At 43.9% G+C, this 16,345-nt stretch overlaps 1 protein-coding gene across 11 annotated transcripts in view; it reads right to left on the bottom strand.

Moving 5' to 3' along the window:
• The window catches only part of EPHA5 (EPH receptor A5), a 422,435-nt gene that overhangs the window by 221,845 nt on the left and 184,245 nt on the right, over positions 1–16,345 (bottom strand). For 7 of the 11 annotated variants that reach the window (XM_030565412.1, XM_030565416.1, XM_030565409.1 and 4 more), the window contains exons 4-5: positions 12,610–12,765; positions 4,621–4,956 (exon numbers count right to left, since the gene is read on the bottom strand). The exons of 2 other annotated variants lie outside the window; for them this stretch is intronic. In XM_030565412.1, the coding sequence (XP_030421272.1) occupies positions 4,621–4,956; positions 12,610–12,765 (492 nt within the window). The remainder of the gene's footprint in view (positions 1–4,620; positions 4,957–12,609; positions 12,766–16,345) is intronic. 2 more of the 11 variants (XM_030565417.1, XM_030565418.1) reach the window with 1 other exon arrangement.

The following is a 16,345-nucleotide window of genomic DNA, read 5'->3' as shown; positions in this document are numbered from 1 at the left end:
TTTAAATTAGCCGTTACCAAGAAAGAAATCTTGGAGTCTTGAGTGAGTCTCTGAAAACTTCAGCTGAATGCACAGCAGCAGTCAAAAAGGCTAACCAAATGTTAAGGAGTATTAGGAAAATATCATACTGCCACTATATAAATCCATCGTATGCTCACACCTTGAATACTGTGTCCAGTTCTTGTTGCCCCCTCTCAAAAAGGATATAGGAGAACTGGAAAAAGTTCAGAGAAAGGCAACAAAGATGAGCAAGGGCATGGAATGGCTTCTGTAGGAGGAGAGACTAAAAAAAGATTCGGGCTGTTCAGGTTAGAAAAGAGATGCTAAAGAGGGTGGAGATATGATAGAGGTCTATAAAACCATGAAGGGTGTGGAAAAAGTGAATGGAGAAGTGTTATTTACTCTTTCCCACCATTAATAGACAACAGGTTTAATTCAAACAAGAGGACATACTTCTTCACCCCACATGCAATTAACCTGGGGAACTTAATGCCATTGGATGTTATGATGGCCAAAAATATAACAGGGTTCAAAAAAGAACTAGATAAGTTTATGCATGATAGCTCCATCAATTACTGTTAGCTAAAATGGCCAGAGATGCAACCTCATGCTCCGGGTGACCGTAAACCTCTGATCACTCCAATGGCCCTGCTCTGTACACTCCCCTTGAAGCTCTGGTACTGGTCACTGTCAGAGACAGAACACGGGGCTAGATGGACCAGTGGTTTGACCCAGTACAGCAGTTCTTAGAAACAGTTTCAAGAAAGCACGATTTTTTATTATCCTTCTCCTAGAGACTGCAACGGTATTGTGTTTGTGACAATGTTGTTAATACTGATAGACAGTCATAAATTAATCATTTAATCACTCAACTTCTTCAGCAGAAAATCATTATTGGATTCCATACACTGATCAGCAGAGTTAGCTAATCAGTTTAATCTCCCAGCTTACTGTAATATTTTTTTCATCTTGCACACAGAACTAGCTATTTTTCTTGTACTATCAAATCTAATTTTGAATCGAGACGGTTCACACATGTCTTGCAGTCAGAAAGGAAAATTACATCAGTCTGAAAATGCTAGACTGACTACTGGTGCCAGTTTAAAAAAAAGAAAAAGAGAGAGAGAAAAATTACTTAAGAAATAAACAAATTTTTCAAGAAACAATCCCTACAGGAATCTAAAACCAGATACACACTGTTTGTTGCCAAAAGTTTCATATATAAAAAACATCTGGTGCGTCCAACATCCTGCTGTTTGTGCATTTTTTAAAGTTCTGAAATTAGCAAGGTCTTGGGATTGACACAGCAAAATGAAAGAACAAACCCAGGCAATCCATCTGCGATGCTGCTTAGTAAGTATCTATTAGCATGACGTGCCATTTTTAATTTCCATGGGCCAGTATTTCTTATAGCAAGAGTTCTTTTTTCCCCAGTTCAGTCCTCATACCAACCCAGTAGGAGTCTGATTCTCTAACCCACTCCACCAGTTTCATGCAAGCTTAGTTCCATGCTGGCATGCAATGGGTGTCATAGAATGGAGAATTAGACCCTTGATCTCTGACTGTGTCCACCCACGCCATCTTAAGGCACAGAGAACTCTCACTGAGTTCCGTGGGAGCTGGAGGTGTATAAAGCCTACAGCCTGTCTCTGGGGGTCACACGTTTTCAATCTCAGGGTGAGCGACTGATATACTGCAGTTGTGGTGGCAGGGGGTAGGGGGGAAGACAACTACAGGCTCCTAGGTGCACACATCTTGTTTAGTAGCCACAAAGGAGTTTTCCAAAGGCACGAAGAGCAGTCAGATGTTCAATTCCTATGGAAAGTCAAGGTGAGTAATTCCCACTTGTAAAATCCCCCCCTCTAGCTCTATCTCCCAGTGCAAAGGATCCTCTAACCTTTGACATCTAAGGGTATCTAAAGCAGCAGGAAACAACCTAAACTTCCAGGCTCTTTCAGGGGAATGTTTGATATATAAATCCAGCTACTTTTAGCTCATGCAAATAACTCTTGCTCATCTTCTGAATAAGGACTGAAGGTTGAACCAGAAATACTGCATTCTCCTGGCGCTATTGTTTAATTTGGACAGGGCTCTACGATGCCTACGTGGATGCGTAATGGATTGTGCAAACGTCACATACTGAATCAAACAGAGGAAGCATAAAGATGTCGCTTCAAGACTGCACAATGAAATAAACACATAGAGTCCATTTTGCTATGATGTTACTCCAGTTCTGCTACAGTGAGATTCCATTGATCGCAGTGCAGTTCTGCTGGCGTAAATCCAGAATATCACACTGGCGAATCAGGGCTATAACTTCCATTATTTTTTGACATGAGCTGCATTTATCATCCAAACCCAACAGGCTACGATTTCCCCACAAAAGATCTGGTAATAACTGTATAGTGGGTACATTCTTATCTCAGTGCACAGAGAGTCAGCTATGCATATAACTTCTAATACAACTAGTGGGAGATTTGGGCATAATTCACAAGGTGGAAGCGTTTCTTTACAGAAAGTGGGGATCGTTCATATTTGATCATCTCACCTACTGCTACATTTATCAATCTTTATGTGCATTTAGCTCAGCGCATCAGGGAAACCTCCACTGCTGTTTATGAAATGCTAGAGTCAACCCAATAACCTATTTCGCCCAAGAAGAGAACTGCTGGCAGCAGGCTTTGTGATGGGGACAATGGTAAATTTCGTTAACGGCCATGACACTTGTTTATTTGAATAAAACAGGTGTTTTTGCAGGTGTCATGCTGGCTTCTGCCAGTGCTACCCTTGAAGGCTTCCTGCCACGTCAATCAGCAGTGAGCAGTAACCCAACAGTGCTTTTATTTCCTCTCCTCGAGCTACATTCGCATGCTTTGCCTGACACATCAGCAATCCAAATTAATTACCGGGGCACTGACTTGATTAGTTACAACACATCAATGGCCTCTCAGGTGGCTGCTGAACCTACAAACGTGTACCTGTGCTGTTCTAATGAAACTTAATCCTGCTCAGCCTTGCGTCCTTCTGCTTTGCAGCCAGGACTCTGAAATTTGTTTGTCACTCGGTAGCTCGTGCCAGATTTCTCCAATAAGAGCATTTCCTTTAAAAGGAGCAGGAAAGGCTGGAATCCGGCAGCAGAGAAATGAAATGTATTTGCGAGAGCTCTGAGGCTACGTCTAGACTACCCGCCGTACCGGCAGGTTAAAATCGATTGCTCGGGGATCGATATATCAACGCGATATATTGATCCCTGAGCGCGCTTATATCGATTCCAGAACTCGACAGGGGGAGCCGCAGACATCGATTCCACGCGGTGAGTAATCCAATCTTAGATATTCAACTTCAGCTACGTTATTCACGTTATTCCCCCCGTAGTGTAGACCAGCCCTCAGTGTGGATCATAAGGCTGGGTCCATGCTCCCAAATGCCATTAGCTGGCTATGCTTGAGGAGCAGGGTACTAAGCCCTTGCAGGAAGGAGCACCTCATGCTCCTGGGATTGCAGGAAGCTGACTGCATGGGTTCCGCATTCAGCCCTCCAGTAAGGAAGATCATTTGCAATACAGCAGCTTTAAGGGAGGGAGAGTGAAGAGAGGCAGAACATGGTAGGACTTTTGAGGGCTCTGACCACAGTGCCTACCAGGGTGTATGAGATGCAGAGAAGGGTGCATACGGTGCTGCATCCTGTGTACTGGGCATAACCATGGCTGCCCCTTCCTTGACACCCTTGGTGTGTCTGTGCTTCCTGAGTACAAACTATGTAAATTTGCTTGGGCTTTACATGGCCTGTGCGAGGTGGGTCAAGCTCTCTATTCCCTCTGCTCCCTGTCTGTGCACAGAGCCTAGCCCTGGGTAAGGGGGGAAAAAATCCCCACCATCTTCATTTGCACGATGCAAAACTGAAATGAGACAATGAGCAGTGACATCCCTGACCTGAGCCAGCAACACCTCCCCATCCCGAATCTGTTCGGTTTTTCACTGCGATGCTAAAGGGGCACTGGGGCAGCCTCTATCTTTTCACTTTCACTCCAGCTGCCGCTCCAAGATCAATTAGCCATTTGCTAAACCAGCGAGTCCATTTAAACTGCACTACACCTGAAATCTAAAGGTTCCCGCTATGACGTCCCTCCACCAATAAGGGAGACGATTACGTTGCCCTTGTTTTAGTGGGTGAAGACATGGAAACTTTAAGCTATGAAGGATTCTTCGTGCCTAATTAAAAACAAAAAACCCCGACCAAAATGCACCCTGCTGAGAGGGAACATTCCTGGTGTTCCAAGGCTGCAAGAATTATTCTGTGAAAAACGGAGGGGAACGGGGGGACCACAACCGCCTGCATATGAAAGGATTCAAGGCCCAGTCTTGCTACTTCCACTTATTTCAATGGGAGTTCCACGCAGGGCGGCCGAGAGCAGGTTCAGGCCCCGGTGAAAAAATTTGTTCGGGTCCCTCAGCAAGGGCTGACGAAGCCAGGGAAGCTGGGCCCCGGGCCCCCTTCCAGACTTCTGGGCCCCGGTAATTTGTACCAGCTTCTCTCCCCTCTCATCGGCCCTGGTTCCACCTCACGGAATGGCCAGGGCCTCCCACCCCAGAATCTTAGCCCTTTTGAAGTTCCACTTACCTGCCTGATTTGTGGTTACATTTACAGCTACATACTGCCGCGCTGCAGGGCTCTGGTCGGACACTCCATTCACTGCCTCAATTTCAAAGGTATAGTTTGTGTGAGCAAGCAGGTCCACCATCATGACAGAGGTGTTTTTCAGGCCGATTTGCTGGGGGAGGTACCTGACATGACTGCCACACGCCTCACACAGCCCCGAGGGGGAGCCGCACTTCTTGCATGCAATATAATAAGACACATCTTTCCTTCCACCGGTGTCAGCCGGGGGAATCCATTCCAGGAAGACACTAGTCTCGTTAACATTTGAGATGGCATTCCGAGGAGCTGAGGGGGGTCCTGGTTTGTAAAGTAAAGTGAGAAAAACACAGGGTAAAAATAGCATTCTTGTCCATCCAGTCTGCGCTACTCTCTAGGCTGAAAAGAGGGGCTGCACGGCTCGCATGCCATGAGGCACCCGCAGCCAGTGCACAGCAGCAGCTGAAGGGCTGGCAGGGCAATGGGGGGTCACTCTTAGCTGTCCCTCCTCACTTTGAAGTGTGCGCGTTGGGACCCACCCACCCATCTGATCCAGGAAGACAGGGAGGAGTCTCCTACCAAGTGTGTTCCCTTGGATGTGCTCCAAGCCCCTGCCAGCCAAGAGAGCAGGCATCAAGGCTGAAATCCTGGCCCCACTGAAGTCATTGAGGGTTTTGCCATTGATTTCAGTGGGGTCAAGGTTTCACTCTAAAGGTACGTTTGCATGGCAGCTGACAGCTGCAGTTCCCAGCTTGGGGAGAGAGAGACAATGATGAGCACGCTAAATATAGCAGCAAAGTGGCGACAGCACGGGAAGAGGCTCAGATTCGCTGCCTGAATGCAGACCTTGGACGGGGCCTGTACTTGGGCGGCTAATCCACTGAGCTGTCCGCATCTCCATGTCCATGCCGCTGATTTCAGTGCACTAGCTCAATCAAAGCAAGCACATGTCAGTCAAGTCGAGCTGTGAAGAACCGTCCAGCTGCAGTGTAGACACACCCCGTGTGGATCTAGCTCCTGTCTAGACACACTCCGTGTGGATCCAGCTCCAGACTAGACGTACCCCGTGTGGATCCAGCTCTGGTCTAGACGTACCCCGTGTAGATCCAGCTCTGGTCTAGACATACCCCGTGTAGATCTAGCCCTGGTCTGGACATACCCCATGTGGATCTAGCCCTGGTCTGGACATATCCCGTGTGGATCTCGCTCCCGTCTAGACATACCCTTTGTGGATCTAGCTCCCATCTAGACATACCCTGTGTGGATCTAGCTGCGGTCTAGACATACCATGTGCAGATCTCACTCCGGTTTAGACACATGCTGTGTGGATCTAGCTCTGGTCTAGACATGCCCTGTGTGGATCTAGCTCCAGATCCTGGAGAACAACACATACCGAAGAAATAGCCTACCCAGACTGTAAGTGATATTACTGCATCCATGTGCTAAAACAGCAGCCTTTTCCTCTGCCTCAACAAAGTGTTGCATGACAAGATGTTTGAATGGCTATTCTCCAGTTTCTTATTTTGCAGAGTGTCAACGCTTAGGATGTCTGCCTCGCCCGGGGAAGGGTGTTCAAGGGTTAAAAGTGCTGATGCAGCTTTTCGCAGCTCCTATAAGAATGGTACTTCTTTGCCATGAGCCATATCAGATATTCAAGCCAAGATTTTCAAAAGTGACTAATGATTCTGGATGCCTCCATTTTTGGGTGTCCGGCTTGAGACACCCTCAGAGATGCTGACTGGTAGGAAATGCTGGCCATGTGCTCTCTGAAAATCAGATCCCTTTCAGGATGATCAAGTTGGACATCTGAAAATTGAGGCATCCCAAATCCCTAGTTACTTATGAAATTCTTGGCGACACTCTATGGTGGAACTCCCAGTGAAGCCAATGGGACTGTCACACATGGGCTAAGGGCAATGCATGAAACGAAGGACATATGGCTTTTTTCTGGCCAGGTTATAACAATCGCAAGATCACATTTTCTTTTTCAAATCCTATTGAGTTATCAACAGATATTGATTTTGGAGGAGTAAAAATACCAGCCAAACTCTGTTTTAGGAAATATTTTTTTATAAATTTGCCTTGGAGACTGAGGACAAAATTCTCCTCTGATGTGATGTGAAAGATAATTTTGTACAGAAGGATGGCAGTAGCATACAACATGCTGGTGATCTTAACAACAGATCTGCACATTGTACATTAACTGCATTATGATGCAGGAGGAAGAAAGGAACATTTATGAAAGAGTTTCGCTGGTTTTGAGTCATGGTGTCACTGGGATTTTCAAAAGCCTAAGGGAGTTAGGCACCTAATTCCCATTCAGTCTGAATGGAAACTGGGTGCAAAATTCCTGTAGGTGCTAAAATCAGTGAATATCTCCTTGGAAGCCAGCTCCAACGTGCCTCCCCCTCTCCCCAGAAAGTGCATGCAGATTTATTTAACTGCATTTCCTGACTCTGTGTGATTCTAGTCATATGGCTATAATATTTAAATATTTCAGATAGGTAATTCTGTGAACTTGCAATTATTTTGTAAACAATAAACTGTTTCCCTAGCTACTTTTTCCTATTTTCTTTTTTTATGTCCGTAAAATTGATAAAACTCATTGGGAAACCTTGTAGCAATTTGCAGCACGTGCGCTATTTCACCTCAAGCTGCTCTGATTCTCCTAGGAGATAACATTTTAGCCAATTCTAAGAGAAATTTGCCCTCACCAAACAAAACAAAACAAAACAAAACAAAACAAACCCTTGATGTAAAATGAAAACAAAAAGAATGGCTTAGGAAAGTGCAACTCAGCTTTTTCGGAGTTATATATTCAATTCTGTGGATTCTGTTTTTAAAACAGACTGCCTTAACTGCACACACACAGGCAGTTAGTTGAGCGTCTAAGCGCCTATTTGTGCATGCAACTGAAGGAGCCATTGGGGAAAATTTGTCTTTGTGTGTCTGCTCTGAGTCCAAAGAGGTGGAGTTGAAGAGGCTAGTAAGAACTGAATCCTGCAAATGTTTATGCACACACATAGCTTTAAGCACGTGAGTGGTCCCATTTAAGCCAATGGCATCTTAAAATAAAGCATATGCTCAAATCATTGCAGGACAGAAGTGTATGGAATGAATTGCAGCATATGTGCAACCAGGGCCGCCCCTGAGGGGCGGGGGCAAGTGGGGTAATTTGCCCCAGGCCCAGAGCCCCACAGGGCCCCTGCAAGCTCTGGCCCAGCGGCGGTCTGGGTTTTTTTGGGGGGGGGGCTTCAGTGCTGCAAAAGACACGGAGTGATTGAAGGGCCCTCCGCTGCTGAAATGCCTTGCGAGCCTTGACCTGGCAGCGGTCCAGGTCTTTGGCGGCAGGGGGCCCTTCAGTTGCTCCGGGTCTTCGGCGCATTTCAGTGGCAGGGAGCCCTTCAGTGCTGCCGAAGACGTGGAGCGACTGACGGGCCCCTCACTGCCTAAATGCCGCCGAAGCCCCGGACCACCGCCGGGTGAGTACAAACACCGCAGCTCCCCAACTTTGCCCCAGGCCCCCTGAATCCTCTGGGTGGCCCTGTGTGCAACTCCTACTGTAGCCAAAGGGAGTTTTTCATGCAAATGAACAACAGTCATTCTAATGATAACTATGGCATATTATTCAAGCCAGAAAACAAAAATTAAACAAACTCATACAAACTGTGGCAATTTGCAGTGAGCACTCCCTCAAAAGTATTTGAGAATCTTTATGGATTCCACGTTAACACTCACAAACCACCCCAAAGGCATCCAGCATGATTTAGCTAATGACATCATAGCACATGAACAGTTAAAACAACTTTCAGCCCGTCAGACCTATACTACGGAAGCTACAGAAATTCAGGCCTGGAGTTGTGCTGAGTTAAATGCATTGAACACAACTACCTTTGACCTGTTAAATTGCCCAGTTTTTCTTTCCACTATGTGATGACTCTTCACGTATACTAATAAACTAAGGGGGAATGTAGAGTGCAGGAGGGGGAAGTCAAGGCCAAGAAACACTTATTGGACAATGTGTCTTTAACAGTAGGTAAATTATTACTTTACTAAAGTTGCCAGAGTTTTTTACTTGCTCTGTACAGAAGAGTCAGCTGCTCTTCTGGAAGGCTTAAAACCATCAATTTCAATAGCAATGCTTTGAAGTCACTGGCACTCCATAACCGATAAAATTGGCCTTCTCAAAGGGGCTCTACGAATGGTCTTTCGTAGTTTGGAGAAATCTAACAAGTACTATTTGAAGAATCTTGAAACTGTGCTCCACTAAAACTTTGAAAAAAATCACAGTGGTGAGAACAAAATGCTATTTTATTTTCTGAGGATCAGGGAACCTGCTATCTGCTCAGATGGTACAATTTTATTTATTACCTCTCTTTGTCAGGGACAAAAAAGTTAGTTTACCAAAATAATCATAATAAAAAAGACAGCTAACTTGTATATTAAGCAGATATTGACTTACCCACCCCAGATCATGATTAACTGACTCAAAATGAAACTGGCTGAAGACAAAGTCCAGATTTTCTTTCATGGACAATAAATCTGAAATATTAAATCAATGTGTGTGTTTTTTAAATACATTCTCAGAGACAAATTCTGCTCTCTGATACTTACACACAACGCACATTAAAGGGAATTGTGAATTTTTTTTTGAGGGCAAAATATTCCCTGAAATGGTCTAATCAGAAACTTCTGTTTTATGTTACATTTTATACCATCTGAAAACTTCTCCACTATGGCCATAAATTTCAAAAGTGTATCCGTTGTTTTTTTTATTTTTATTTCCTTTTAAATTGATGTCCCAAAGAGGACAGAAAGCTATCATTTTATTTTTAAAAGCTATTTATCTTCTGGGAAGTGAATAATAATTTTCACAAAATTCCCTGAGAAAAAGACACAGAGTTTGACTGAGAACATTTTTCCAAAATTTAACAGTGCATCATCGATTTTAAATTCACATTAAAAAATTATTACTTATTGTTACAAATTTCAGTTCTAAGAAACTAGAACTTAAAGAAATTAAAGAACAAAACATCTTTCTCGACTCCTTTTTTGTTATTCCTTTGACCATTTGACAGCCCTTCATCTATGATCAGTTTCTGTTTCGCTTTTATGGTGAGTTAATCAGTTTCCCCTGTTTGTTTGGGTCTTTCACATAGCAACATGGAACTGACAAGCATTTTGAAAAAAGCCAAGAAGGCATCATTATAAAACCATAAATATTGGCAGGGAGACTGGGCAATGTAATACTTAAAACTAATTTTAAGACCCCTTTTACTAGATTTCAAGTTGATGAAATCTCTTAGTGCAGAGGGCTGGACTAGATGACCTCTTGAGGCCCTACATTTTGATGATTCTATTAACTTCTGAAGAAGTAAACAACAGAAACTTAGTGGCTCTGAGGGTACGTCCAGACTAGCCGCCGGATAGGCCGGTAGCGATCGATTTATCGGGGATCGATATATATCGCATCTCATCTAGATGTCATATATCGATCCCCGAACACACTCTCGTCGACTTCGGAACTCCACCAGGGCGAGCGGCGGTAGTGGAGTCGATGGAGGAGCCACAGCCATCAATCCCACGCCATGAGGACGGGAGATAAGTCGAAATAAGATATGTTGACTTCAGCTACTCTATTCCCGTATCTTACATCGACCCCCCCCACCACCACCAGTGTAGACCAGGCCTAACAAATGACTCTTGTCAATCAAACATGATGCAGGATTGTTTTTTCCTGTATGTAACTGTGGAGTGGTCATCGAGGTCCACAGTTTCACCAGAGAGGACCAGGATGTGTTGTAGAACGGAGCTTAATAAATAGGTGGGAACTTCCTGGTGACCAAGTTCTCTAGTTGCTGCTTAAGGCCTGGTTCTTTGTATCTGTGTCCTCACATAAAGTAACACAGAGCAATAAGCCACAAATTGGTGTGTGTTGGTAGGAGGTTTGTTGCAGATTATAGGTGTTGTAACTTTCATCTGCCCAAGGAATACCACCAAACCCTACTAACGCACAACCTGGCATGCCTTATTCTGCTGGCAGAATTGGACCTATTTAACATATGTACTCTTCCACTATACAGCTGGGATTGTCACAGAAACCCAAGGGAATCAGCCACTCACTGGCCACTGACTTGCAATGGAAGCTGGGCAGCTAACTTGCCTGAAGCCCCTTTGTGAACCAGCCTACTCATATAACTAGCTTTTTATCTATGTTTGGAACGTCTTTTAAAATAAAGATTTTTTTCTCCCCTCCCCCCCCCCCCCCCGACAACACCAGGATTTCACTAGCTGGACTCTTCTTCCATCTATCTGCCTGTGACCTTAACGCAGCATTGAATATCACAAATGATGTGAGGCTCCCCCTTCCTGCCCTGGAGTCGCACGGCCCTTTCAAGATAGCAGCACGTTTCAAGTCACCTTCTACTGTGAAAACCAAGCGGAGAGACGTTCAGTGTTCCTAGGTCAGACCCCGATCCTCCGGCTGTTCTGCGTGAGCCATCCCTTCCAGTGCCTGGAGCCCCCTGGAGGCAAAGGGGTTCATCGGTGTGCAGCAGCTAACAGGATCGGGGCCAAAACCGAGAGCGAATTGGAAGTGGCCAGAAAGAGCATCAGGGTTCATTGGGAGACATGGGTGGGAACCATTCCTGATGCCCCGACCCCAGGCCCTTACTTATTCCCACTTCTCCCTACAGCCCCTAGCACCTCTCTCCCAAGGTGCTTCTGTCAATTTATCCAGCCTAGCTTAGAACCTGCCCTGGGAACTGCTGCCTGTCCTGTTTTCTGCAGCAAGGGTGCTAGTCAAATAACCACAGTGACACGGCGCAGAACAGTAGAGTGCTGACTGGTGCACAGCTCTTCTAGGGCCATCATGACATCTAACCTTCTACTGCTGAAAACAGTCCCTAGTAGAAGGAGAGGAGAAAAATGGAGAGCAGAAGCTCCTTCTTCACCTTGTCCCAGCTGTTCTGAATATATTGGCTTTTTATTATCCCTCTTCCATCTCGGAGGGTCACTTCTGCCTGTTCCCAACCATAGAAGCTTAGGTACTTTTTCAGTTCCTATCAACTCCCTTTCTACTATAAAATTCCATCTGGAATATTGTCCAGTTCCTAGTGAAGGCCCTCATCCTGCAAAGATGTGTGGGCATTCCTAACCTTATGCACCGTGGTAAGCTGACTTCAGTGGGACTTCTGACAGGGTGAGGTTATGCATGTGTGTAAGTGTAAGTCTTTGCAGGACCAGGGTCAAAGTATTTAGAACAGGAAGTGGCCAAGATGCAGCTACTGATCTACAAGCTGCAGATGAAAGGGTAGCTTCATACTTTGTGGAGAAAAGAGTGATTGAAAACTATCATTTGCCCCCTTCCTCTCCTCTGTTTCCAGCTCCCAACATACCAAACTGCTTGTTATTTCTCCCCCTACAATATTTGCCTCCCCCATCCACTGAATATTGTGGACATAGGGTTTCTTTCTTTGCGGTAGCTTTAGACAGTCAGTAGCTCCCACCAATATCACTATCCTGAAGTAGCTAGGAGTGCTAGACACCTCATTATTTCTCTGGTTGCTCAAGCTGACTATTGGGAAATAGAATAACTCGTGACACTAAGTGGCACCCATATATAGTGTGTCTACCTAGATCTATAGCTAAATAACTGTAGTTTACAACACAAACACACACCAGCAGCGTGCAATTCTAGATGCTGCACGTTCAGTTCTACATGCTAAACTCCACAAACACCTACTGGATCAAATCCCTACTTTAGAGGCCAAGAGCCCTGATTCTGCTCTCAAGACCAGTGGTGTAAACCCGGAGTAATTTAGATGAAGCCAGAGGATTACAGCAGTGTAAAACTAGCACAAGCCAGGTCAGGATCAGCCCAAAGCCTGTAAAAGCACTTTCTTTATTGTCGTTGTGCCCATTCCTTGTGTGCAACAGCGCAAACGGATTAAAAGATACACAGTGTGTGCTTACTTGTACAAGCCATGGTGGGTGGGTCCGACTCCCTTCTGAAATAGTGTTCTTCACACAGACAGGAGGTGGATGCTTCCTCATGCGTGTAGCTGTGAGGGGGGCATTTACTGCAGGATGGGCTCTGGGGAGAGGCCTTGAAGAATCCAGGTCTGCAGACTGCAAGAGAGGAACCGGAGACTAAATTCTTCCAGCAAATATTCATCCTCTTCCCATTTCTTTTTAACACACATCTTTAGAGGCCCTCTTCACTGCAGCGGGGAGGTGGGATTCCCGGCTCAGCTAGACATTCATGAGCGAGCTCTGCTCAAGCTGGCGTGCTAGAAACAGTAGCGTGGCTGGGGCTGCATGGGCCAGCAGCTGGGATCTCAGGTGGCACTGAACTTGGACAGGTAGCCCAAGCCACAGCCCACATCGCCTTGGCCACGCTATTTTTAGCCTGTCAGCTTGAGCAGAGCTAGTGCCGGCATGGCTCCTCTAGCTGGAAGTTACCCCCACTGCAGTGTAGACATAGCCTTAGTGAGAGAGACAACAATAAACACTCATGAGCTATTTTCTCATGAATTATTTAAAAAAACACAAGAGAGAGATGGGAGATTTTCATGATAATATGTGGTACATGTTTAAAATATTTGTGCAGAAAAGAATGAGGTCATTTTGGCCACGGATTTCTCTAGAAGCAGCATTGGTCAGATAGTTATTTTCCTTGCTGAATGTATTAGACCTAACAGATCTTCTGGCTTCTCTCTCTGCTTTGGAAACCATCAAAGTATTGCTTTTTCACTCGCTCTTAGACACAACTTAGGAAAGCAGTAAAATACATTTTGTGGTTTTCATTTAAGATGTCCCATGCTCAGAAATCAATGTCTCAGCAAATAAAATAATCATGCCATCCTGGAGAGGACGGGATATCTGTACAGACAGCTTTAAGACATTCTAATAAGACTTTTTCCCCAGGCTTTCTTCCAGAAAACCTGTGAAGAATTTTGAACCGCTCCATATAAGACAGCTATCTCTGGGTACCCCCGGAACTAGACATGCTCACTGTATAATACATTCCCTCTAGCTGTAATGTATTTGTATGATGGGCCTTACAGACTGAGAGCTATTATTTTTGTTCTCTTTTTTCCCCCATACACCACACGAAGCCAGTTGGTCAGCTCAAAAATGCTGTTACTTTTCTGATTCCTTGAGAATCACTGTAAAATAATTATGACCATTCTGTTACTAATGATACATAGGCATTCAGATATACTTACAGAAGGTACATGGAAATTAAAAAAGACTTTCAATATGTCATTCAAAGTCCTTGCCTGGCAAATATTGTGCAAAGAAAATCCAGTATATTGGCAACTATTAAAATCCTCACTACCACCACAACAACATGATGTACAACTACAGTATCAGTTTTTAAGATCTGTTGCATGAATCTGAGATCAAAATGTTGCCATCATGTTGGATGAAGTGTGGATTTTTTTTTCTTTTTTAGTGGATCAGGGTAAATTATGCAGTTAACCAATTTCTAGTCTCTGCACATATGAAAGATTTCACACAACTCTTCTTCTATCACAACTCCTGCACATTGGCTTCTTCTGATTGAACATGATAGCACAACACCTTAAGTAGTTATCATGACAACAGGGTGATGCAAAAGCTACTCTGATTTCAGTTCCTCCCCCCACCCCTGATAGGGACAAACAGTACTGTTGAAATCAACCAGCCACCCTAGGATTAAAACTGCAGCTCCTGCAAATCTGGCTGCATTCAGAAACAAACAAGAAACATGGCAGTGTGGTAAGAATACACAGAAATTCTCCATATTTCTTTGGTTTATATACCATGGGTGATTGACAGTTCTTGCTTCTGGAGAGGAGGAGACAGAGTGAATACAATGATTACAAGATGGACAAGACAAGAGAGAGACCAACCAACAAACAGCGACCTTAGACATGGTCACTGTAGCAGCGACAGTAGTTCTTAATTTTCCTTACACTTCGAAAAGGGATTGGTGCATACCCTTAGGGAATGTTATATATTGAAGACAATGGGAAAGTGTTTAAGGGCAATCATTATACTTGGCCCATGATATTGACAAGGAATTTTAGCTTGTCAAAAAGGTTAAGGGGTAACCTTTGTAGCCTTTTACTGTATTTAATGTGAACTTTGTAATGTGGTTTTACACCACCACAGGTTCGACTTTGGTGGCTACAGTTTCAAACTTAAGACAGTGAAAGTCATCTCTGCTACTTGCTTTAGATCAGGGTAGGCAACCTATGGCATGCGGGCCAAAGGTGGCATGCGGACTAATTTTCAATGGCACTTATACTGCCCAGGTCCTGGCCACCGATCCAGGGGAGCTCTGCATTTTAACTTAATTTTAAGTGAAGCTTCTTAAACATTCTAAAAGCCTTATTTACTTTACATACAACTATAGTTTAGTTATATATTATAGACTTACAGAAAGAGACCTTCTAAAAACGTTAAAATTTATTACTGGCATGCAAAACCTTAAATTAGAGTGAATAAATGAAGACTCGGCACATCACTTCTGAAAGGTTGCCAACCCCTGCTTTAGATGTAGAGTCTCTAAGAACACAAAGACCAAGGGTAGTGACCCCACAGTCATTCATAAGTCCAAGGTCTAGTCTGTTCTACAAGTTTTATTAAAGTTACAATTAAAGTGATGATTACCCAAGCATATAGAAATTCTATACAGACCTATGCACAAGTTACAAATACAGTTCTACTCATATTCTTCACAGTAGTGTTAGGGTCTGATGGGTCTCTCACAGATTGATCATCAGTTGAGGAATGGTTCCTGCTGGAGTTTCTGATAGGGAGCTCAATTTTCCTAACCTAGGCACCCTCTTTTATAATGTGATTCAGACTATCAATCATTAGCATTTCTGCACATAGCGCACTCTGTGGTTAGGGCATGTGTTAGAAAAAATGTGATTACCAGGTATCTTGTAAGCAAAATATTACCTTTACTGTTATTTTTTTCCAATATCACTAATTGGTATATCTTTTCCAGTAATCTTAGGGCGTCGGGTTATTCTTTAGTCACCTACTTATATCAGCGCTCCTTAACTCTATGGCTTACATATGGCTAAGCTAAAATCTTACAGGCCTCAGCCTACAGGTCTTGCATTTCAGCCCTATTTACTTAGATACCAAATACATGATTATTCTCTCTACATACGGATTAATCTTGTACTTTTATAATCCTATCACTTAACTCTATTTAGCATACAATGATTATATCTGACATAACATGTTAGCTAGTTATAATATCACACAATAGATGAACAAGAAACTAAAATCATTGGCTACACCTTTAAAATTAAAATGAAAGTTTAAGGGCCCAATATCCAAAAGAGCTCAGCACCCAGCTATTTCCAGTTTGGCACCTAAATAAGCTGGGGCTAAACTGTATTTAAAAACTGCTCCCAGTGGTGGGTGCTGAGAACTTTTGAAAATCTGGCCATAACCATCCGTATAAATAACAGAAACAAGTAGCCTTATAGCATGCTCAGCTTTGAATTTATTCTGGAGGGTTGTTCAAGAACTGGCATGATTTATGGCACCATGCCCAGCTCCACGCCTGAAATTCAGGCCTTTTATTTACTTCACATCTACCTCCAAGTTTTGCCTTATCTCTAATGATGCATCGTGTTACAGTAGAATATCTGCAAAGATCTGGGGGAGAAAAAATACACCCAGTTCCTCCCTAATCCCA

The sequence above is a fragment of the Gopherus evgoodei genome, chromosome 5 (genome assembly GCF_007399415.2).
Source record: "Gopherus evgoodei ecotype Sinaloan lineage chromosome 5, rGopEvg1_v1.p, whole genome shotgun sequence".
Taxonomy (NCBI): domain Eukaryota; kingdom Metazoa; phylum Chordata; order Testudines; family Testudinidae; genus Gopherus; species Gopherus evgoodei.
Note: the sequence above shows the minus strand (reverse complement) of the source record. Positions and strands in the feature narration are given on the sequence as shown.